Genomic DNA, 23,893 nt, shown 5'->3' with positions numbered 1-23,893 from the left:
GCTTCAATTTTTTTATAAATGATCGTTGTTAACGTCTTCGGTCGTAATAGAAATTTTTATTCAACAACTAACTTTTTGCTATCGAATAACTGTACTATTAGAAAATTTAAATTTGAATGCATAAAAATTTGCTACACACTTTAAAAAAATCAAACTGCTTATTTTGTCGAGCAAAAAGGTTTATAATCTCCATCATGTAGGGTAAATTACCAATTCTCGTCAGTCTATGTCGTTTGTTATGTTTTAAACTATCATCCTTCTTTAATAAGCTGTCTAATTTCATCTATTATTTTTCTAGCATTCTTTCCTACTTTTTATCTTATTGGAAAAATTAAGAAAAGACACAAAAAGTTCAACGGAGCTTCTAAATTTAATTTTAAAAAAGTCACTCTTACAGTTCCTTTATGGTCAAGCCATTTCCATTGTAGTCAGAATTTGTTTTAGCTCGTCAGTGGCAGAGAGAGAAAGAAAGCTTGTAAAACTATACTCGTTTCAACTATTTTTTTTGCTATGAAATGCAAATAAACGTTCTTCGTTATTCCGCCATTCAAAGTATAAGTAGAATTCTGACGCCATAAGTTGTATGTGCAAATTAATACTAGTGATGTCATATTTGTATTTTTGTATGTGTATTTGAGCGCTTCTGTACACACGATTGTCGAGGGATTGATACATGTTGTCGTTTACTGTTTGAGAACAAAAGGGATCGAGATATTTGCGCAGTGCGCAGCAGTGGCTCCATATTTACCGCAAAATATGTTTGTACTCTAAATCTGATTACTATATCTATTTGATTTATAAAGTAATTTCTTTGTGTAGGAATATGCAAATAGCAATAAGAGTTTTTGCAATTCAATAAACATCAAAACATGGTTTCACATGTCATAAACTCTATTCGAAAAAGGATACGGCACGTTTTGCAACAACAACAGTTTCCTTTTGTTCTGGCAACAAAAACACCAGCAACATGCAGTGCTGTCTGCTGACGAAGTAAACCAACCTGTTGGATGTGTTGGATAAATTGAAGTTTTATTCATCCCGTATCCTCCATTAATCGAAAGTGTTCAAAGTGCATGAGTTATTTGCTTTCGCGAGTGCGACGGAACTAAATTTATTTGAGGGTGAACGAGTGTATATTTCTCGAGGAAATCGTAACCCAATATCGCTAGCGGCGAAGATGTGATTCGTGGAAGTTTTCTTCGGCCGGGTGGAATATCTAGATGTGTGAAAGTGGCAGTTTAATTTTTGTCAGAAAACAATGAATATATTTGAGTTTTTAACGGAGTGCGAACAGAAAAACTTTAACGTTCAAGGTATCTTAACATACATTGAGTTTCTGGGTGGAATAAAAACAGTAGAGCTTGGCAAACTGAATCCTGCCTACAATACATATCACATGACGAAGCCGTCAGTTACCCTACTTGACTTTTTCATAGTCTATCCTCAATGAATTACAACGGGTACTGCCTCATATCCATCACTTGACAACCTAATTTTGATGGCAATGTCATGACGTAACAGAACTTATTGGACATGTGACTATAAAGTAACGTTCATAATCAACTGACAGTGGTTTGGCTAATTTTAAATTTCATTTACTTGCTTGATATCTTTAATACTATGTCTTTTTTACATCTCAAAATTGCCTTCCGTCCTTCAATACATTTTTGGTGGTTATTGCCATCAGAACCTTTAGCTATGTGATAATTTAACACGTGTGCCGAAAATAAGTTAAGACGCAGTTAGCTTTGATTTCCTTATGACTCACTTCATACCAGGCAAGAGGAGGTGAGTGGAGGACTAAAGGCAAAGGTAACTTGTAGTCAGAACAGGAGTGTTTGCGTTGCTACACATAAAAAATAACAAACTTTAGTGTACCTCAGGCTCAGAGTTTGCTAGGGAAAAGACAATTTGAGTAACTTTCGTTTGTCGTGCGCGTGACTGAAAGACAAGCCTATATACCATATATATTCCGATATCCAGCTCAAAATTCTGAAGAAAATAATATTGTCCGTTCCACCATCCTTGTTGTCGTTGTTGTCCATCGATGTGAACTGATGGGCGCAAAGTATTTTTTTGAAGTAGAATACTTCTCTCAGGAAGTTCGGCTACATAGGGATGTGAAATAAAAATCTAAACCCGAAAAAAGTGAAAAATATGTCCAATTTCAAATGCTTATAAATCGGTTAGTGTTCAATGGATTTCCTTCGTTCTCGCAGCAATAGACTGGAAAATCTTCTAAGATTCTTCCCAAATGAAGATAATTGTAATTTTATTATTCAAACTATTGTACTATTGAAAATAGTCAAACCTTGTCAAAACGAAAAGTACGACCTCTGATTGGTCGTTTTATGATTCCTTTCCAAGCAAGGTCGACCGAATCATATACCTTGCAATTAAAAATATGCTATTTGGCCTATATAAGAGCCTGTTTCAGCCGAAGCCGCTTATAATAGTTCTAGAAAGCGACAACAGCAGTCCTCCCTTAGCAGCAGCAGTAGCAGTGCAGTGGATACCAGCGATAGCGGATAGCGACCACAGCAGTGGCATAGCACTAGTTGCAGCGGATCTCAGCATCGATAACAGCTGGGCCGGCTGCTGCAGGGCCAGTGGATGCCAATGCTAGCGTATAGCGGCCACAACTGTGGCATGGCTACGGATAGCGTAGCAGTTGCAGCTGTATTCAGCATCGATAGCAGCTGATGCAGTGAGGTTACTTTAGTGAAATGCAGTCTCTGTGCGATATCGGGCACTAGTAAATGCATTCAATGAAAAGTTGACTCATTTTGACAACACATGAGCCGTCTAGTTTTGAATGTTAAATCAGCTTTTCATTGTTCATTTTATCACATGGAATACTTTATTCGCACTGTCAGTGATAACGCCGAGATGTGATCGGTATCTTATCCGATATTGAATTGAACAACAAATTGTCCTTTTCAGGATGAAATAAAAACCTGATGATTGAAGAGTTAATATTTTCTTTTGAGTTAGTTTACGTTTTTGAATTTGTAAAAGCTATACATTTTAGTTTATCTCCGCACTTTATCTGTCGCAGAACATACTGAATTATCTTTTCCTTCAGTCATGAGCACGACATTCGAAAAATTTTCATTATCTGCATAAAAATTAATTTTTTGCATAACCAAAATTAAAAAATTGTCAAGCTCCAAACATGACAAGCAACTTACTATATTATTGAAAATGGTCAATCCTTGTTAAAGCGCAAAATTCGATTGATCTGATTAGTCAACGTTTATTTACTAGAAAAAATGACTGACACTCAAGCAGCCGGGTTATCATTCTTGTAAAAGTATTCTATTTCAACCTTGTGGTCGTGGCTTTGCACACAACCTTCCTGTGATTTTTATAAAAACAATTGACAAATTAATAAACCCACTTGCGTCAGTTCATTTTACTGTGTTTTTTAATGCATGCACCTTTTGGTTTTGACAGTTGGCTGTTAACATGTGAAGCAAACAAAATTTTCGTTATTGTTTGGTCAATTTTTCGTATGTAGTGACGTGTTTTTTGGATGCTGAGGAAGCTCCCGGAAAATGAAGGGGAAGCAAATCTCAACACAGATCCGAAGTTTGATTGTGAGTGACTTCCAGCGTAAGTAGTCTCAACGCTCGGCTGTGACTTCCAGCGTAGGTAGGTCAGACGCTCGGCAGCGTAGTCGATTGACCGACAAGAGGACCGAAATGTAAAACTGATGCAAGAACGAACACGATATTAATCCGGGAAGTAGAGAGAAACCCACGAATGACTATTTGGGCGATTGAAGAAAGGTTGAAACTGGACCTTTCCATTTGCACCATTCGGCTTGGTGGAGCGGGACTTGAAGAGCTACTTTGCCAAAAAGCGACTGATGATTAGGCTTTAGGCTTCACATGGTGAGTTGTTAACTAGAAAAGGGGCGTTAGCCATACTCTGGCGGTAGAAGAAACGCTTCGCTAACCCGTCTGTTCACTAAGATGGTGTGGCTCTAAACAGTGTCTGATCTCCATGGTAGGAGTGGCTGATCTACATCCTGGTGCCAGCGTGGAACTCAGATAGCTGACACGACGGTTCTCCGGCGAGACAAGGGATTGGGGTATAAGGCCCAACAAGTCGCCCCGCAAAACATCAAACGTTGCAACTGTCTAAAAATGAATACGCATCAGAACAATCGGCACAGACCTTACATGGAACAGCAGATCGTTATGCTTTCACGGTAGCGACAGGATCATACATGATGGACTCAATCCACGCCACTTCGAAATCGTAGCACTACAAGAACTTTGCTGGTCGGGGCAGAAAGGATGAGAAAGCGTACCTCGAGGCTTTTACCAGAGCTATGGCAACCCCAACGAGTTGGGGAACGGTTTTATAGTGCACCAACGCGTGATCGGATGGCAGCCATCTGCATTTTGTGGAGTTATACCATTCCCGCTTCGCTTGCTGCCATAAACCGCTGAGCTATTTGACACCATACGAGATAGCGCTGCAATAGCCGATAAGGCCCTCTTACAGGTGACTCCCGAACGTGAGCTTATCGTCAACCATAACTCCCAAGAGCTTCAGAGATTGCTTTGAGGTGATGGTGCAGTCTCCGACTCTGACCACCGCCTATTGCTCCGATTTACGGTTGTTAATAACCGTACCACCGTCTCATGATGCGCTATCTCCAGTTTCCTGGAGCGCATCCAACCTCTACCTTGCGTATACAGTGCGCAGCCGTCAACTCGACCTCCTCCATTGACTCGTCGTAAACCTCCAGCGTTATGTCGTCTGCAAAGCCGACATGACATGACATTCCACAACACCGGACCCAGGATAGAATCTTGCGGAATACCTGCGGTAAATGGGACGCACTTCTGACATTCCGCCGTGGTGTAGACAAGTACTCGATTCTGGAAGTAATTATCAAGAATTCTGTACAGCGACACCGGTACATGGATGCTCCTGAGCGCGAGCGCTATGGTGTCGTAACTGGCGCTATAGAACGCATTCTCCACGTCGAGCGTGACGATTGCGCAATAGCATATTCTCCTTCTCTTGCGCTGGAGTGCTACCTCCGCCGTCTTGGTGTCATCCATCCAGTGTGGACCTGTCTTTCCGAAAGCCGAACTGGTTACTTGCCAGACCGTGTACACTTTCTGTGTACCTTATCCTTTCAATCACCTTGCCCGCGGTGTCCAGCAGGCAAATGGGCCTATATGTCGATGGGTCCCCTGGCTGTTTCCCAGCCTTCGGCAGTAGTTCCAATCTCTGCCGTTTTCACCTATCCGGGAAGAGACAGTCATCCAGGCACCTCTGCATAACTGCCCCGTACAGCCCGGGGACCGATTGTATTGCCAGCCTGATTGCCAGGTTAGGGATACCATCCGGTCTCGATGCCTTGCTCACCTTTAGGGATTTGGCAATCACGATGAGTTCGTCATCCGTAACCCTTGCCTCTTCCTCAACCTCGACACGGCTGTCGTCGCTACCGGATTGGATGTTCGGCAGGCTGGCCGATCATCCCTGGTCTATGTCTGAGATACTGGAACGTCGGACGTGAGACTCGACCACCGGCGGCCAAGGGCTTGGCTCGTGGCGCGGAACGAGGTCCCTCGATGATACGCTCCAGCATCGCTGGTGATCGCTCTGCAGGCCCTCTTGCTGGCCTGTATCGCACTCTTTAGCATCGATCTTGCAGAACCGAATGCTGCGCGGCGCTCTGTCCTCTCTTCTTCGCTCCGGGCACGCTGCATCCTCCGTCTTGCACGGAGGCACGCACTGCGAAGGTCGGCTATCGCGTCCGTCCACCAGTAAACCGGTGGGTTCCCATTCCTAGGTTGGCGAGTCCTAGGCATGGTGCCGTCACACACCCGCGATAGCATAGCAACTAGTTGGTCAGCAGTCGGGCGGAGCCAACTGCACCCCTGGCGCTCCCTTCTCATTGCCTCTTCGAATACCTCGGCAAAGAAGTGCGATGTCTTCCACCCGCGGACGGCCGGAGTGTTGGCTCTACCCGTCGCTTGCCGCCTCTCGTTGTTGTCTACACTATAGCTGACCAGCTGGTGGTCGCTATTAGTGTAGCCATCGTCTACCCTCCAGTTCTTGATAAGTCCTGAGCTGGAGAACGTCACGTCGATGATCGACTCCGCAGCATTTTTGCTGTATGTACTTTTGTTCCCAACGTTGGCCAGATCTAGGTTAAGCTTTGCCAAAGCCTCCAACAAGATCTGACCCCTCTGGTTCGTGAAGCGACTTCCCCACTCAATAGCATAAGCATTGAAGTCACCCGCTACCACCAACGGCGTCAGGCCCGTTAGCTCCATGGATAACAGGTCGACCATCTGGGTGAACCTTTCGGTAGACCAACGTGGCGAAGCATAGCAACTGCAGTAAAACACTCCGTTCACCTTGGCAACTACGTACCCTTCTTCTGAGGTTGAGAAAACTTTCTACTAGACTTATCCACAACCCAGTTATCGTTTCCGAGAGGAATGCGGTAGGGGTTCTGGGTACAATGGCTTATATGCATCGATACAGATCTACTACTAATGGCCATTAAAATCACTTACCCTTTCCCGGTGACGGTAATCTCCGTTTACCTACCGAGAGGATCCATAACCTCAAAAAGCCTTTAACTGATGCTTTGCGAAGTATTGAAGATCCCATTCTACTACTGGGGGGTTGCAATGGTCACCAGGGGAAGCCGGAAATAGAACCGACTCGGGATCGATGATTAAGCACAAGAGATGGATTTAGTTCTCCTGAACAATGAATCCCACACATGCACACAGAGACGGAATAAGTCGGCAATAGACCTGAGTTTTGCCAGCCCCAATTTACTTCTGGTGAACTCACGATGACTCCATGGGTAGCGCCCACTACCCCGCAATAATTCACTTCGATGATATTCCAGCTACTACCACCGGATGACCGCGCTGTCCGTAACAAAACATCAACGCATTTGTAAATGGCTTTCAGTGCTATTCGACTGCGCTAAACATGAGGGGTTCATTGATGCAGTTATAGCTTCAACTAGTTTAAACTAGTTCTAGCACGAGAAGAAAAGCACTTCAAAGGTGGTCTCCAGCTTTATAATTGAGAGCTATGATCAGTGACCAAACAATAAAATTTGGTGGATTTTTTCTCTCGACCCGTTAGAAAGTTAAATCAATGCAAAAAGCTCTGCGGGTCAATAAATGATTACCTGCATAAGGAAAAAATTGCAGAGGCATACACTTGGAGAGTTCTTTCAGGTTCTATCATCCTTGGACGGATATACAAGTGAAGTAAAGCTTTCAGAAATCTTAAACAAAATCCGGAACCACAGCCTTGTGGTTAAAAAAACCAAACCAAGAATGGACCATCTCCGGGGGACTACCGTCTTATTTCGTTAACATGATATGCATCGAAGGTAGTGGAAAGGATGGTGAATCGGCGTCCAACTCAGTATTACAACAACCTTCCAGACTCCCAACAGCACGCATTTCGTCCAAGTGGTGGAACCATCATCTACTTTGATACTCTTAGCCATCAAATGGGGAATAACCGGAAATATGCTCCACTTTATCGAGGGGTTCTTGAGCCTACGATCCCCGACTGGATGCCAACTCTCTGAAGTAAAAAGCGAATATATGCATATTTGCAATTTGAACCACAGAATTTTGGATAACCTCATCAAAATTGATGGCGTTGCGATTCCAAGGCGCAAAACAATGAAAAGCTTCAAGTCCCTTTCTGAACGGCACACAAACTCAAACTGAGTGACAAGACTGAACGTGGCCAACATGATTATCAACTGTCACCGTCTACTCCTGAAAATTCACGACGCGTTCCTAGGGATCATCTCAAAAAATAGACAAAGGATTGGCAGAACGCCTCTGGAACAGAAGCCATGGAACCTCTGAAAAATAAAAGATGATACTCGTTGCTGGGAAGACCCAAACGATCACCGATCCCAGGTGGTAAAATCCCAAAACTGAGACAGATACACCTGTATAAGTCACAGTTATTGAGGTCGAGGCGACCTCCGAACCAAATGCGAAACATATGGAACTTATAACTTATTGGCTCACGAAATCTATACGGAATTTCGACAAACATCAAAGAAGTTGTTGGAGACGACATCTGCCGATTTGCAGCCCTGATCGCCTATCTAAAAAAATCTCTCTAAAATCTAAAAAAAAAACGGAACTATACCAGAATGTATGAGCAAGACTACCGCTGAAAATCAGGACTAAGAAAAGTAATTAAAATTGCAATTTATGCTATCGGCTGAGGGATTTTATCAGGGGGTGTTTTTCGGCTTCGCAGGGAATCCTGTAGATCACGTTATGTCGCATCTCTGGAGGTATAGTGTCTTTCATGTTGGTGAAAATTCTGCTGGCGGTGTTCCCGTATCTTGACGCTAGTGTTATGTTGGGGAAGGCCGCTTTTAATGCCTTACTCAGCCGTTGTGTCAGGTCGTTCACAAACAGCATCGGTTTGTACACAACCGTGCCTCCATCGTCGGACGAATTTCTCGTGTTTCGTTCGGTGTTTCGGATGTTGCCATTCATTCATTCTTGTTTTTTTGTGCTACAGTTTTTGAATGTTTACATGTTATTTTATAGATTGACACAATGGTAGCAAATAGGACAGGAATGCTGATGCCGAAGCTTGTATGACAAAAACGATTTATGTTCTGTAAGAGTTTTGTGATTTCATTTGTTGTGTAAATTTGTATTTTTTTATATTGTCTTGTCTTCTAAATTCAGGATTCCCTGATGAAGGTGCAATATACACCGAAACGTTGGTGAAAGAGCAATATTAATTCGTTTTATTGCTGAAAGACTGCGAAGCCGAAAAACACCCCCTGAAAAGGAATTAAAACAACAATAATGCCACCAGAACATGACAAAGACCCGACTACGATATCGACTCGAGGAAAGCTACAACAATTACATTAATACCATTAAAAGTCCTTCCTGGGTGCTCAGGACTTAGAGTTGCTCCTTGTATTTTTACTCAATTTGGGGAAGAATGTAGAATTTAAGAAAAACCAAAAAGGCCAGAAAATTATCAGTTAACGATACATTCCAGCTGTGCCCTTGTTGAGAATTGCCATTTCATTATTCTATTTATGAGTTTCATTCCACTTTATCTCTGATCACAAATTGGGATTTTACCCACTGATAAAGGCATGGTCATATTGTCATACAATATTTACCGTAAGCCAGTTTCCAGAAATTAGGCTGGAACTGAATATTTACTACAGTTTTTTAAGCATAAACCACCATTAATCCAAAATCTGCAGCAGATGCGAAATGAAAAAAAAAATATTTTGTCTTATCAACAAATCAAAATTCATTCGCAATAGACAGGAACTAAGCTTAACCTCAAGTCATAGATAATCGCGGGAAATACGCTATGTCACAATCGTATCAGTAATAAACTGTATCAAATCCCTGTCGATTCGTATGCCTATAATAAAACTTCTGTTCTCCCGATTTTGGTTAGACGAAATATCTGCCGATAATCGTCTAATAAAGATAACGCGAAGCGTTAGTATAAAAGCTATTGACGACAGGTCCCAATTCGTAGTCATTCACTCGTACTTCTTCCAAAATGAAAACCGTCCTGTTGGTGATTGCAGCTTTGGCTGTCGCTAGTGCTGAATGGATCGATATCGATTGGTCCCAGGTTAAGCCGATCGAAGAGTTCGACCATTACTGGACTCGTATTCCGGAGGAATGGCAATTCCTACGTAAACTGACACCATCCCGCAGAATCACCAATGGACAGGAGGCCACTCCGGGTCAGTTCCCGTATCAAATCGCACTGCTCAGCACCTTCACCGGCGGTACCGGTTTGTGCGGAGGATCCGTTTTGACCAACAACTTCATTCTGACTGCCGCCCATTGTGTCCAGAATGCTCTAGGAGGAACCGTCATTGCCGGAGCTCACAACCGTAACAATGCTGAGGACACGCAGCAGAGAATCACCTTCACTGCAGCTGGTATCAGAATCCACGAAGGATATACTTCAACCAACATCAGAAACGATATTGCCGTTGTACAGTTGAGCAGCGCCCTCGTTTTCAACGATCGTGTTCAGCCTGCAAGTATTCCTTCTGCTGGTGAAAGCCGTACTTTCGCTGGAATGACCGGAACTGTTTCTGGATTTGGACGTACCTCCGATGCCAGCCAGGCCACATCCGCTGTGGTTATGTTCACGAGCAACCCAATCATGACCGAGGCTGATTGTCTGACAAGCTGGGGCAATAACGCTAACATCATCCAGGCTCAGAACATTTGCCTTTCCGGCGAAGGTGGACGCTCATCATGCAATGGAGATTCCGGTGGTCCTTTGACCGTTGCTGACGGTGGCTCCCTGCAGGTCGGTATTGTCTCGTTCGGATCGGCCGCTGGCTGCTCGATTGGAATGCCGTCGGTGTACGTCCGTGTGACGTTCTTCCGCGACTGGATCGTGCAGAACTCCGATTTCTCGTAAAAGGTTTTGTTCTATCGGCATAAAATAAAGTAAGATTGTAGTAATGTATACTTCCATGTTGTTTTGTTCCTGCAACTTGATGTTTGATTAAGAAAATAATCCCTCAAAGTCTTGGCTTCATTCCGATTCGGAATTTGACCTTCTGTTTATTATACACAGACCTCGCAGCCAGGGTTGCCACATTTAAATCTGTGTTTTTCCTTGAAAAAATCTGAGCATCTGTATCTGGAACAAAAATATCTGTAAAAAAAATCTGTATTGTTTAAACATAAAGAACTTTGTATTTTTTAAGTTTTTATGGTACATAAACAAAATTTTTAGCTTAAACCATGTGAGGAGTTGAAAATATGTTCAATTTGCTTAATATTTAATAAAATAAAATTTGGAGTGTTTTTAAAAATTAATGTCAGTTTCGAAAAATCTGTAAATCTGTACTTTTTGACGAAAATCTGTATATCTGTATATACAGATTCTGTACCGTTACATCGGCCAAAAATCTGTAAAATACAGATTAGTCTGTACATGTGGCATCCCTGCTCGCAGCCAACTGTTTAATGTACCTGACGATTGCGGGGCTAGCTCTACCGTACTACCAATTTCATCCGAGCCGAGACTCGAACCTACGACGACTGACTTGTTGTGCCAGCATTGTTCTAGAGGTTAGGAAGGTTAAAATTAATAGTGATTAAACGTTATTTTGAATTCCTCCGGGATTTACAAATTTTAGATTTTCAAGAATTTCAGCTCGAAAGTTGATAATTTATTTTATTACCATTGAATTTATAAATTTCATGCGAATTGTAAGGACATCACTTCGCTAAGCACTAGTCAATTCGCTTTTGTCAAGAAACACCTATGCCAAGTTTGGTAGAAGCAGGTCTATCTATTCTGAAGTAATGATGGCTCTAATATACTCCAAATATTAGTATTGGGAAGTAGTCATACATTTTTCTTTATTTTACATATTCGGTCCTCAGGCAATACGGTTAAAAGGTATGACCGGTTTTTGTGGATGTCTCTGTTGGCAGATGTCACCATCTTAAATTTCAAAACGTCGTCGGACATCGGTTTTCGGTTTCTATGTGTCGGCCTTTCGGAAGTACCAGTATTGTGAGATTTTCAAATGTTTTCCTTAACTTCAGATGGAGTCGCCATCTTGAATATAAATATGATGTCGAACACCAAGTTCAGGCTCTTTGGACATCAGTTTCTGAATTCCAGCCATGACTGAGGAGAGTCTTAAAATCATCGAATTCCAACAGTACATTCTCAGAATGCATGAAAAATTTTGACTTTTTCATCACCTAAGACAGGGGGGTTTCACCTTCCTGTTTCTAATATGTCTATTTATACCACTTTTGTAAAAGAAACTCGTATGCATTCAATAGTTTTGCTTGAACATATGAACATACAAAACTTGTCTCTTATATTAATAAAAAATTAACAGATAGTTTTCTGATGCATGCAATTGGATATTTCCATTTTTGGATTACAGGGTGTTAGCATGTTAGGATATCATCATCTCACGATTCTAGAATCTTAACATTTTGGGATTTTCAAATTTCAATATAAATTTAGGTATTCGGTATTTCGGTTTCGAAATGTTGATGATTTTAGGATTTGATGACATATAAATTTCTGAATTATAGGATGTTGAGATTTCAGATAATAATAATTTTAGAATTTAAAAACCTCAGGATTGACAATGTTCCGAAAAACTATTTTAGAATTTGAAAATCAAAAGATTCGAGGATTCTAAAACTACAAAATTTGGAATTTTGGAGTCTAAAGACTTTAGGGAATGGTTAAATCGAAAGGCGTTTAGTCATCTGTAAATAGCTGATTCAACGGCGGTCAAGAAAGGATTTTTTGCCACGCAACTTTTAACGAGAATATAGTGCGGTTCGACAATCCTAAGTACAAATAGTAGGAGGGTGGTATCCAAGACACGACCGCATAATTGACGTAGGACTACAATAATTTTATAATTTTATTTAGAAGCTATGTTTGATTTGAGCTCGTTTTACTTTTGTAGTTTGCTTGATTTATTTTAACCAATTTAAGCTCAACATCTTCCAAAAGGAAGGTATTTTGGTTCGGGTGGCAATATCAAGTATCTAGGTCGTCAGCCCAAATTCATCAAGCGACACCTCAAAAGACTTAGAACTGAAACTAGTTCATTGGTGGCCATTTCAACTGTTAAGATCGTTTTTGACCATTTAAAAAGTCAAAAAAGTCATGAAAAAAGAACCGTTCATTATTGGCATGGTTCTATTTTGGCAACATAAAAATTCTGGCGTGTTGCCAAAATCGAAAGGGGTCTGTATTTTGATTATTTCTTTGCAGCACTCTATCTTAGAAGAAAAAAATATTCTCTTCAACATTCACAATGGTCCAGAAACCAAATTTAGGGGGAAATTTGGGTCTAGAGCTCTATAGCAATGTTTTAGAGAAAAACTTTTTTTTACAAAGTTACTTAAAATTATTGGACCTATAAAATTGTAGAACAAGGTTTTCTATCTACAAAAATAAAAAAGTTAGATTCTTGAAAGCATCGAAAATTTTGGTCAACCTTATTTTTGACACTTTTTCAATAAGCGCTTTATCATATGTAACAACTTTGTAGAAGAAAGTTTTTCTCTAAAATTAAAATTTGGTTTCTGGACCATTGATGAATACCTTTCATTCTAATACAGCGAACTTTCTTCATTGCGCGCGAAAGCTATCTTCTATAAAATATTTAATTTTGTACGATTTAGTAGAAATTGAACAAGTTGGCTCACTCACCGATCACAAAGCGGCAAAGATGTCACATAAATGTTTTTCCTGCAGTTACACTTACTTACTTTGATGCCCGTACGTCCTAAGACATGGCCTGCTTAACGTGGTTCCGCCAATTCACTTGGTCCATGGCTGCCTGCCTCCAGTTCCGCGGGCACCCGGTACTTTGCAGATCGTGCTCCATCTGATCCACCCATCTCGCTCGTTGCGCCCCTCGCCTTCTCGTTCCCGCCGGATTTGAAGCGAACACCAAATTTGCAGAATAGCTATCCGGCATTCTAGCTACATGCCCTGTCCAGCGTATCCTTCCAGCTTTAGCCACTTTCTGAATACTGGGTTCACCGTAGAGGCGCGCAAGCTCGTGGTTCATCCTACGCCTCCACACTCCGTTCTCCTGCACACCGCCAAAGATGGTTGTTAGCACCCGACGTTCAAATACTCCGAGTGCTCGCAAGTCCTCCTCGAGCATTGTCCACGTCTCATGCCCGTAGAGAACGACCGGTCTTTTTAGCGTTTTGTACAGGATACACTTGGTGCGAAGACTCAGATTATGCGACCGTAGTTTTTTATGAAGCCCATAGTAGGCATGACTTCCACTGATAATATGTCTCCTTATCTCCCGGCTGGTATCGTTATTCTCAGTTACCATAGAGCCGAGGTACACAAACTCGTCGACCACCTCGAACTCATCCCCGTCGATTGTTACTGTATTGCCTAGGCGTGCCCTGTCGTGCTCGGACCCACCTGCAAGCATATACTTAGTTTTTGACGTATTAATCTTCAGTCCGATCCTATCTGCTTCACGTTTCAGTCGGGTACACTGGTCTGCCACCGTCTCAAATTTTCTGCCGACAATATCCACGTCATCCGCAAAGCAAATAAATTGACCCGATCTGTTGAAAATCGTGCCCCGCATGTCAAACCCCGCTCGTCTCGTAACACCCTCCAGCGCGACGTTAAACAATAAGCAGGAGAGACCATCACCTTGTCGGAGCCCCCTGTGAGACTCGAATGGGTCCGACGTTCCACCCGAAATTCTCACACAACACTTCACATCCTCCATCGTAGCCTTAATCAGTCTTGTCAGCCTTCCCCGGAAGCCGTTTTCGTCTAGAATTTTCCATAGCTCTTGTCGGTTTATTGAATCGTATGCGGCTTTAAAATCGACGAAAAGATGGTGTGTAGGGACTCTAAACTCACGGCACTTTTGGAGGATCTGCCGCAGTGTAAAGATTTGGTCAGTTGTAGACCGTCCTTCCATGAAGCCGGCCTGACAGCTTCCTACAAACCTGCTGGCTAATGGTGACAGGCGTTGGAAGATGACCTGGGAAAACACTTTGTAGGCGGCATTCAGGACTGTGATCGCTCGATAGTTCTCGCAGTCTAGTTTGTCGCCCTTTTTGTATATGGGGCAGATAACCCCTTCTTTCCACTCCTCCGGTAGCTGTTCTGTTTCCCAGATCTCGACGATCAGCCGATGCAGCGAGCTAGCCAGTTTGTCGGGGCCCATCTTAATAAGCTCAGCTCCGATGCCGTCTTTTCCGGCCGCTTTGTTGTTCTTGAGCTGCCGGATCGCATCCTTAACTTCGCTTAATGTTGGGGGTGGCACATCTTCGTCGTTCGTTGCACCGACCACGTCTTCTCCGCTCCTGTTGTGGTCTCCTGCTTGCACGCCATTCAGGTGTTCATCGTAGTGCTGCTTTCACCTTTCGATCACCTCACGATCATCCGCCAAAATGCCTCCATTCTTATCCCTACACATTTCGGCTTGTGGGACAAAGTTTCTGCGGGATCCGTTGAGTTTTTGGTAGAACTTTCGTGTTTCGTGTGTGCGGTGCAGCTGCTCTAGTTCTTCACATTCCTCCTCTTCCTGGCGACGCTTTTTTTCCTTGAAGAGTTGGACTTGCTGCCTCCGTTTCAGTCTATATCGCTCCACATTCTGACGGGTGGCTCTACGCAGCATTGTTGCCCGCGCTGCGTTCTTCTCGTCCAAAATCTGCCGACATTCTTCGTCAAATCACTCGTTACGTCGATTCGGTTGCACGTGTCCCAGGACTTCCGCCGCAGCACTGCTGATAGCTGTTTTCACGGCATTCCAGCGATCCCCTAGAGGGGCTTCTTCAAGCTCTCCCTCTTCTGGCAGTGCAGCTTCGAGCGATGACGCGTACTGTGTTGCGATGTCGTGTTGCTTCAGTCGCGCGAGATTATACCGTGGCGGGCGACGGTACCGTATGTTATTCACAACGGATAGTTTTTGGCGTATCTTAACCATTACTAGGTAGTGATCCGAATCGATGTTAGCGCCTCGATGTGATCTGACATCGATAATGTCCGAGAAGTGCCGACCATCTATCAAAACGTGGTCGATTTGTGTTTCTGTTTTATTCGGTGATCTCCAGGTGATTCTATGGTGGAGGCTATGCTGAAAGAAGGTGCTACGTATGGCCATGTTCTTGGAGGTGGCGAAGTCGATTAGTCTGAGGCCATTTTCATTCGTCAGCTGGTGTGCACTGAATCGTCCAATCACCGGTCTGTACTCCTCCTCCTGGCCAACCTGAGCGTTGTAATCCCCGATGATAATCTTGACATCATGTTTTGGGCAGCGGTCATATTCACTCTCCAACTGCGCGTAGAATTCGTCCTTGTCGTCATCGGTACTTCCGAGGTGTGGGCTATGCACGTTGATAATACTAATGTTGAAGAAACGGCCTTTGATCCTCAACCTGCACACTCTAGGGCTGATTGGCCACCACCCGATCACCCACTTCTGCATCTCTCCCATCACTATAAAAGCTGTTGCCAGCTCATGTGTGCTTCCACAACTCTGGTAGATGGTGTGACCATCCCTGTACGTACGCACCATCGTCCCCTTCCAGCATACCTCCTGCAGCGCTACGATGTTGAACTTGCGGGTCTTCAATTCCTCGGAAAGCACGCGGGTACTTCCTAGGAAGTTGAGAGATCGGCAGTTCCATGTTCCGAGAATCCAATCGTTAGTCCGTTTTCCTTACCTAGGTCTTAGTCGATTGTTCCGGTTCGTACTACAGTTACAAGCTCGTGGAAAAATATCGATAACGAAGTACAGTTTTGGTAGAAAATGAATATTCATAGAAAATTTTAAATTGACACAGAATTTTAGAACTTGCTAATATTCAATTCAGGTCAATTTAAACATTTTATCAGTATACAGAATCAATCAGAAAAAAATTTATCAGTTTCAAGATACCAAAGAACAACGAAGATACCATATTTAAAAGTTATATGTCCGTTATTTTCGAAAATAAACCGAGCTAGAGTGATGAACATTAGCCTCAGCAATTAATGATCGCATAGTGTTGTTCAATTACAAGTAAGGTTATGAAAAGTAATATTTTCTTGTTGATACTAATTTAAAAAAAATTTTAATTGAAAAATACAAATACAAATGTCGGAACTCTAATAACAAGATGAAATGAATTTGGTTTTCCTCTATACCGCCACCGCGGGATGCAACTAGTATTGTCATATTGGACTAAATTCATTTAGCTAGTAAAATATAATCATCAGTACAGCTCGTTTAACTACCTATTCAAAGATCTGTACGAAGCATTTGGGTTTTCAATTGTCTTTTTAAACTATATTCAGTTATTTGAAAAAATCTGAAAAAAGCAGAGTGTAGAGTTCAGAAATAAACAACGCATTTTGTTGTCCCCGGCGGCGCAGCGTATTTTGCGGCATCCGAAAAATCATATTGAATTCTGATATTTGCTGCTATACGAAACAAGAAGTAGAATAAGAAGACAACTCAAACGGCAATTCGATTGTGTTCCACGCCCCACTGTGCCACAACAGCGGCAATGTAGTTTTCACTTGGCTTGACTGCACAAAAATTAATTTCGAGTTTTTCTGCACTGATAGACGACGAGTAACCAGCGCTCTATTCATACATTGCTCGGTGCAGTACTGTTGCCTGTGCCATCATATTCTCCTTCAAGACATCAGTTTTATCAACAGTAACATATTTATTAACAGCAGAACGTAATACTGTTTGATAGTGGAGGTGGTTACGAACTTTCAGAAAAAGCTTCACCTTCAAGACATCAATATAGTCTAGGCTCATGGAAGCTAACATTAGTTGACCTATTGAAACGGGTAGATTCTGTCGAATTTTTTTTGCCACTGCTATACAGGATATCACAGCAGGCAGTTGGTGTCTATTCATGAAGTCTGTGCCAGGCGTGCTCGCATATGATTGGTACATTGTAGGTGAAAATTTGACCTTGAAACTTTTATTCAATGTTGAACTGTTAAACAATGAAGTGGTAATGAAAATTGAAGAATCACAAAATTGTCCATCATTTCATCAATCCAACGAAATATTGACTATTGTGATCCATCATGTGGTTACATCAGTATGACCGTTTTAAATCTTTCATTCCGACGTAACATCTTGGTTTTAGTTTTCGCGGAATGTATTTCGATATAGTGCGGTTAGACGTCCTACGTCAAAAACAAAACGCAAACAAGAAGACCTCGCGGGGGAATTTCATCGTTACAAAATCATTGACTGAACAGCCCCCCACGTAACTTAGCATATGTCTACAGCCTATCAATAGTGTTGGTAGTTGAGCTCGTTAGAAATCATCAGGCATAAATTGTTTTCAGATTCAGTTGAATCAGTTTCAACCCAGAACAAGAGTAAAAATCAGCTCAGTTTGTTGTATAAATATTGTACACTGTGTACTATAAAATTTTGCCAAAAACGGAACCCTTTTGTTGCTAATATCGGAGAGTGCAAAAAACGGAAACCTACTGTATAGGTAAACAACTCAATTTAAATTTAAATTGAATTGATTTGAAAGGAAAACTACTGTGAATTTAGGTGCCTTCATATAACTTTTCCAGAGACTTAAATGAGCTTTGCCGTAAGCAAACGACGAACCCGGCGAGCAAATACTCCTCGACCTTTTGACGCCCTTTCGCATTCACAGGATCAAAAAGCTATAATATTTCTTCTTCTTTTCTCTGTGTAAACTGTCTTCTGACAGTTCACAAGATTTAGGGCTAGTGACTAGCGACTATATGCCCTCTTATAAATTCCAAATTCCAAATCACAGTTCCAACTTACAGACTTTTATAAATTCACACACTTCTTTGTACAAATGAACATCTCTCTTTTGAAAAAGTTCAACTAACGTCCTGAATCGACCTTCGAAAGAGTATTTTGTTCGTGATCATATTTTACACAGTTTAGAATAATGTGTTCAGCAGTATTTTCTTCGTCACAAATTTCACTGGAGCCTTGGTGCACAATTTTCATTATCGCCAGCCAGTGTGGGGAGAAATCGTGCCCTGCAACCAATCTATTCAACAGTCTTGTTTCCGCGTTGTTGAATCCTTTTCCATAGTGCCACGGTGTCTGGCCTAGTTCTTGCTGTATCTGATAATATTTTTTTCCTTTCTCCTCTGCATACGTTTTATACCATTCTGTAGCTGTTCGTTTTCTTCAGTGTTTAAATAATAGTAATGCGTCTTTTTAAAAAATTTGATTGTTTCTTCTCTCTGCTGTATCACTGGTTCCAGACTTTGCCAAAAAGTCGGCCAGCTCATTCCCTGTTATCCTTGCATGTCCAGGAATCCACTGGAAGCTTACACTCCATTTTTCAGCCTTTTCCAGGATTCCGTTCAGTACTACTGGCTTATTTTTCGTTTCCATAGCTATAGATAGCATTTCACATGCAGATCTTGAATCCGTTAATATTATATAATCTTGTTTTTCCTGCAGGTCTATCACGTCTAAAGCTGTTTCAATGGCAATTATTTCCGCCGAGGTGATGCTTGATTCCATTTCCAGTCTGTAACAATATCTGGCTCCTGTTCCTTCGTCGTATACACCGATTCCGCAGAGTCCTTCCATTTTTGAAGCGTCAGTGTACATTTTAGGCCTGTTTTCCCATTTTCCGTTGATAGTCTGAATAGCGAGTTGCCTAAGTTGTAGAGGATTACAATTTCTTTTGGCTGTATCCATTCTATCCATGGTAGATTGCACTTCGACCTAAATTTGTCTTCCACTTACATTTGTCATTACCTTTTCAATTATTTTCTTGTGCTTCAGGTAGACTTTTTCCATATATGACAGCTTCTCCTCATCAGCCTCCTGGTTTATTTGCTTCAACTGGTTCGCTATCAGGTTATTGTTGGTAAAACATTTCGTAATGAACTTTGCTGTCAAATACTCCTGGCGTGTTTCAAGTGGTTCTTGTCTGGCTAATGCAATTAACGTATTCAGCGGTGTAGATTTGGTACATCCGGTTATCTTCCTAAGACACTGGTTATTTGATACCACCAGTCTCTTTTTGTTCGTTTTGCAAGCATTATTGGTGACACCGTATTCTATGACACTTCGAATAAGAGCCTGGTATACATCTATTAGAGTCTCCGGATTCACTCCATTTCTGGTGCCACTAATAACCTTCAACATGTTGAGCCGGTCATTTATCTTTCCCGTCATTTCTCTAGTGTGTTTGCCGAAGCCTAGCGTTCTGTCTAGCGTTACCCCTAGATATGTGTGTGCACGAACTGTTTCTATCACTGAACCATTAATCCTGACATTCAATTGCTTGTCGCTGTTCGTGAAAATTATTGCCTTGGTTTTCTCCGCGTTGACTTTCATGCTCAATTCATTAGAGCACTGCACAAAGCTGTCCATAAATTGTTGCCCTCTTGTTCTCAGCTCGTCCTCATTCCTTCCCGTTATGATCACCACAAAATCGTCCGCATACTGGACCAAAACTACTCCATCTTGCTCGATCTCGTGGAGGCCCGATGTATACACATTGAACAGTGTGGGGGACAGCACATCTCCCTGTGGTAGCCCATCACTGATGAATCGTATCATATTTTCTCCGTTGACCTGAAAACTAATCCGTCGATTGCGGAGAAATTCCACAATCCAGTTGACTTTTTCGTAAGGAAGCTCTTTCCGATACATTATTTCTTCCAGGGTGTCCAGTTTCACTGTGTTGAATGCATTTGACAGGTCCACGAAAATAGTCGCCATCTGTAGTTTGTTCCTTCTGGCACTTTTGATTTCATTGATGACATACGAGAGGCACGTCGTTGTAGAAAACCCTCTGCGAAATCCGAGCGACTTATCCGGAGCTATTTTATGTTCTTCCAGATGTAGCTGCAAATCTTCAAGTACCGCTGAGTTCAGTATTTTTGTTAGAGTAGGCACTAAAGAAATGGGACGTTTTCCCTGTATGGTATTTTGATCCTTCCCCGGCTTGGGGATTGCTACGACTTTGATGGTTTTGAGCTCTGCTGGTAAGTAGGTCGTGCGCCACATGTGATTCAAGTCTCTAACAACGTTGTTGACAAGAGCTGCCTTCAATGTTTTTAGGTTTTCATATGATATTCCATCCTCTCCTGGAGAAGTATTCTTTTTTCGGCCTATTATTTTCCTCCATCTTTCTTCCGATAGTATGTCGTAGTTGGGAAAGATAATGATAGGTTCACTGTATCTGGGGTCATGGCCACCGAAGTTTATATCTAAAAATTCTGTTGCCATTTGCGGGTCCTCGTGTACAATATTATTCTCTTTAGTGTAACGCGATTTGCCCACTAATCTGTTCACTTTCGTCCAGAGCTCTTTTGAGAATAAGAAAGGTGTGATTTGTTCTGTAAATTCTTCAAATTTTTTCTTCTGTTCATTTCTCTTCAGCCACTGAAACTTTGCAGCTTTTCTTTTATACTCTAATAGATTTTCCATCGATGACTGCTTGTTAAACTTTTTCCTGGCTTCACATTTCTTTTTCCACGCTTCTTTAACTTCATTTGTCCACCAAAACTTCGGTGTATGTACGTCTTTTTTACTGTTATCCTTATAAATTCTACTCACTGACTTCTGTAGATCGCTTATATTCCCTATTTCATGCTCGTTTAATTTACTCAACTTTTCTCTCACTTTTTTCATGTTATATATTCTTTTTCCTCTAGTTTTTCGTTCGTTCTGCAATTCAATTTCGATGGCTATATGATGGCCACCTCCAATGTTAAATCCTAGCGTGCTCCATTTGGTCCCCATCAGTTGCGGTGAACATAGCGTAATATCGACTGCAGATGGCTGTTTATCCAGTTCAGCTGGTACAAAAGTCATCGATCCATCGTTGATGACTATGACATCGTTGATTGCAATTTGATCCATGAGTATGCTGCCTTTTACGTCATTCGATTTATTACCCCAGATCTCATGGTGTGCATTAAAATCTCCACCGATTATAACTCTTCTACAGTTTCTCAATCCATTGATAATCTTCTCCACATCTTCTTCAAAGTTTTTCGCTGTAACCGTCGGACTTAGGTACACTGATGCAACCGTTAGGTTTAGTTTTGGTATGGTAATTGCAACCGCTTGTGAGTACTGACTCAGCTGCGCTAACTGTACGATCTGATAACTATAATCATTGCGGAGGTATATTGCAGCTCCACCATAATTGTCATAACGTGAGCATAAGATTTTATGATACTTAGAAACATTGTATTTTTTCGTGTCTCCATGTTCAATGGCCGTCCATGTTTCAGATAGTATAGCAACCAAATAATTATCTTCTCTTAGCACTCTTAATAATTCTTCCTTGTTTTTACTTAATGATTGAATATTACACTGTAACAATTTTATTTGTTCTTCCATTTTAAACTTTTGATTGGGACTACTTACAATCAGAAAAAATTACATCACTCAAGTCAACATTGTGACGTAGTAACGTACATGTACTATCAAATATCATTATTGACATACCTTACAACATTATCTATCTTGTATCACAACACAAGCAATAAACATATATTCAGTCCTAACACCTACTCGTTTGCACACGTTACATGGTGTCAGAAAAGAAATTTGAGCGTATTGCGGTATTCGCGAGTGCAAAAATATGATTATTTGTCGACATCAAACAGCAAACAAGAGTCGCCGTGTGTTGCAAGGCGCAAACAGGCAATTTATGTGAAAATAGAAGTGATTAATTGAAATTGAAACAGGTCTACAAGATGGCGGCTGCGATAGATTCAGTCGGATCGGGGTTGAGGCCACCGAAACCACTCGTGCTTAGTGACAATATGGCCGATCAGTGGGCGAAATGGTATCGCCAATTCAAATGGTTTTCCATCGCAACGCAACTGTGCGAAAAACCAGGAGCAGTGCAAGCAGCTACATTGCTGAGTGCGGTTGGTGCTGACTGTATCAGAATTTTTGACACTTTCGGACTACGTGCGGAACAAGAAGAAGATATAAATGTGATTGTGACAAAATTTACAGAATACTTCACTCCGAAATCTTGCATAACATATGAACGGTACCAATTCAACAAAATTGAACAAAATGAAGATGAATTGTTTGATGTGTTTGCTACGCGAGTTCGTGAACAAGCAAAAAAGTGCTCGTTCAGCATTTTACACGATTCACTTATTAAGGACAAATTAATTATTGGCACAAAGTTTACAAAGTTGGTGCCACAGCTACTTAACGATGAGCATTTGCTGCAGAAAATTATAGAGTTATGCCGCAACTTTGAATTGACGTCGATGCAATCGAAGGAATTGAGCAAAACAGTGAAAGTTGAAGTGATCAAATCGGGTAGAAAGCAAGAAGAATTTAAACGAAATATTGGACAGATAAGTGATGAAATGTTCGATTGTAAACGTTGCGGGCGGAAACACAGACGAGCTGCTTGTCCAGCTTATAATAAACCGTGCAATTCGTGCGGAATGAAGGGTAATTTTGCGGTGATGTGCGTTGCGAAAAGGTTGACAGAGAAAAGAAAAAAGGAGAAGAAAGTGAATGAGCTACAGCAAATAAACGAATACGATAATTCCGAAGATGCAGAAGAGTTTTATGTGCACACAGTGGAAACAAACGGCGAAGCAGACTGGTTCGAGACCATTGAAGTTCAAGGAAGAAAAATATCAATGAAATTAGATTCAGGTGCTCAGTGTAATGTACTCCCAGAAAACGTTCTTCGAGACATACACGTTGCGTTAAAATCATCAAGCACTAAAAATCTGTTAACGTATAATGGTCATAAAATACCGGTGCTTTAGGAAATTATTCCAATGTGTCGGATAAAAGGCAGATGCAGTCCACTGTTATTTAAAATAGTTAAAGAAAATGTAACACCTGTGTTGGGGCGGAAAGCCTGCACTGATTTCCAACTAATAGCAAGGGTTCATGCAATCGATCATGGGGAAAAACTGTACGAAGGACTGGGATGTCTCAAAAATTTTGTATACGACATTGACCTCGTAGATAGTCCAAAATGGGATATACGGCCTTCCAGAAACGTACCGTATAGCATCAGAGATAGCGTTAAAAAGGAACTGTTGAACATGGAGCGTTTGGGTGTGATAGCAAAAATTCATGAGCCCACACCAGTAGTGAATGCTATGGTTATCGTAAGAAAACATGGAAAGCTGCGGATTTGTGTTGATCCCTCGCAGGTCAATCAGAATTTGTTGAGGAGGCACCATCCATTAACAACGATTGAGGAAATTGCCGCTCGTCTGAAAAACTCCAACCGTTTTACTATCTTGGACTGTAAAAGAGGCTTCTGGCAGATTAAAGTTACAGAGCGAACGTCGAAGTATTTAACATTTAGCACTC

At 41.7% G+C, this 23,893-nt stretch overlaps 2 protein-coding genes across 14 annotated transcripts in view; one reads left to right on the top strand and one right to left on the bottom strand.

Moving 5' to 3' along the window:
* Positions 1-23,893, bottom strand: part of LOC129721468 (potassium voltage-gated channel subfamily H member 6) — a 371,920-nt gene that overhangs the window by 191,678 nt on the left and 156,349 nt on the right. The gene's annotated exons all lie outside the window — the stretch shown is intronic.
* LOC129721472 (brachyurin-like) lies at positions 9,573-10,523 on the top strand. Its single transcript, XM_055674065.1, has one exon. It carries the CDS (start codon positions 9,589-9,591, stop codon positions 10,471-10,473), a length of 885 nt encoding a protein of 294 aa, XP_055530040.1. The 5' UTR covers positions 9,573-9,588; the 3' UTR covers positions 10,474-10,523.

This window comes from Wyeomyia smithii, chromosome 2 (genome assembly GCF_029784165.1).
Source record: "Wyeomyia smithii strain HCP4-BCI-WySm-NY-G18 chromosome 2, ASM2978416v1, whole genome shotgun sequence".
NCBI lineage: Eukaryota > Metazoa > Arthropoda > Insecta > Diptera > Culicidae > Wyeomyia > Wyeomyia smithii.
Note: the sequence above shows the minus strand (reverse complement) of the source record. Positions and strands in the feature narration are given on the sequence as shown.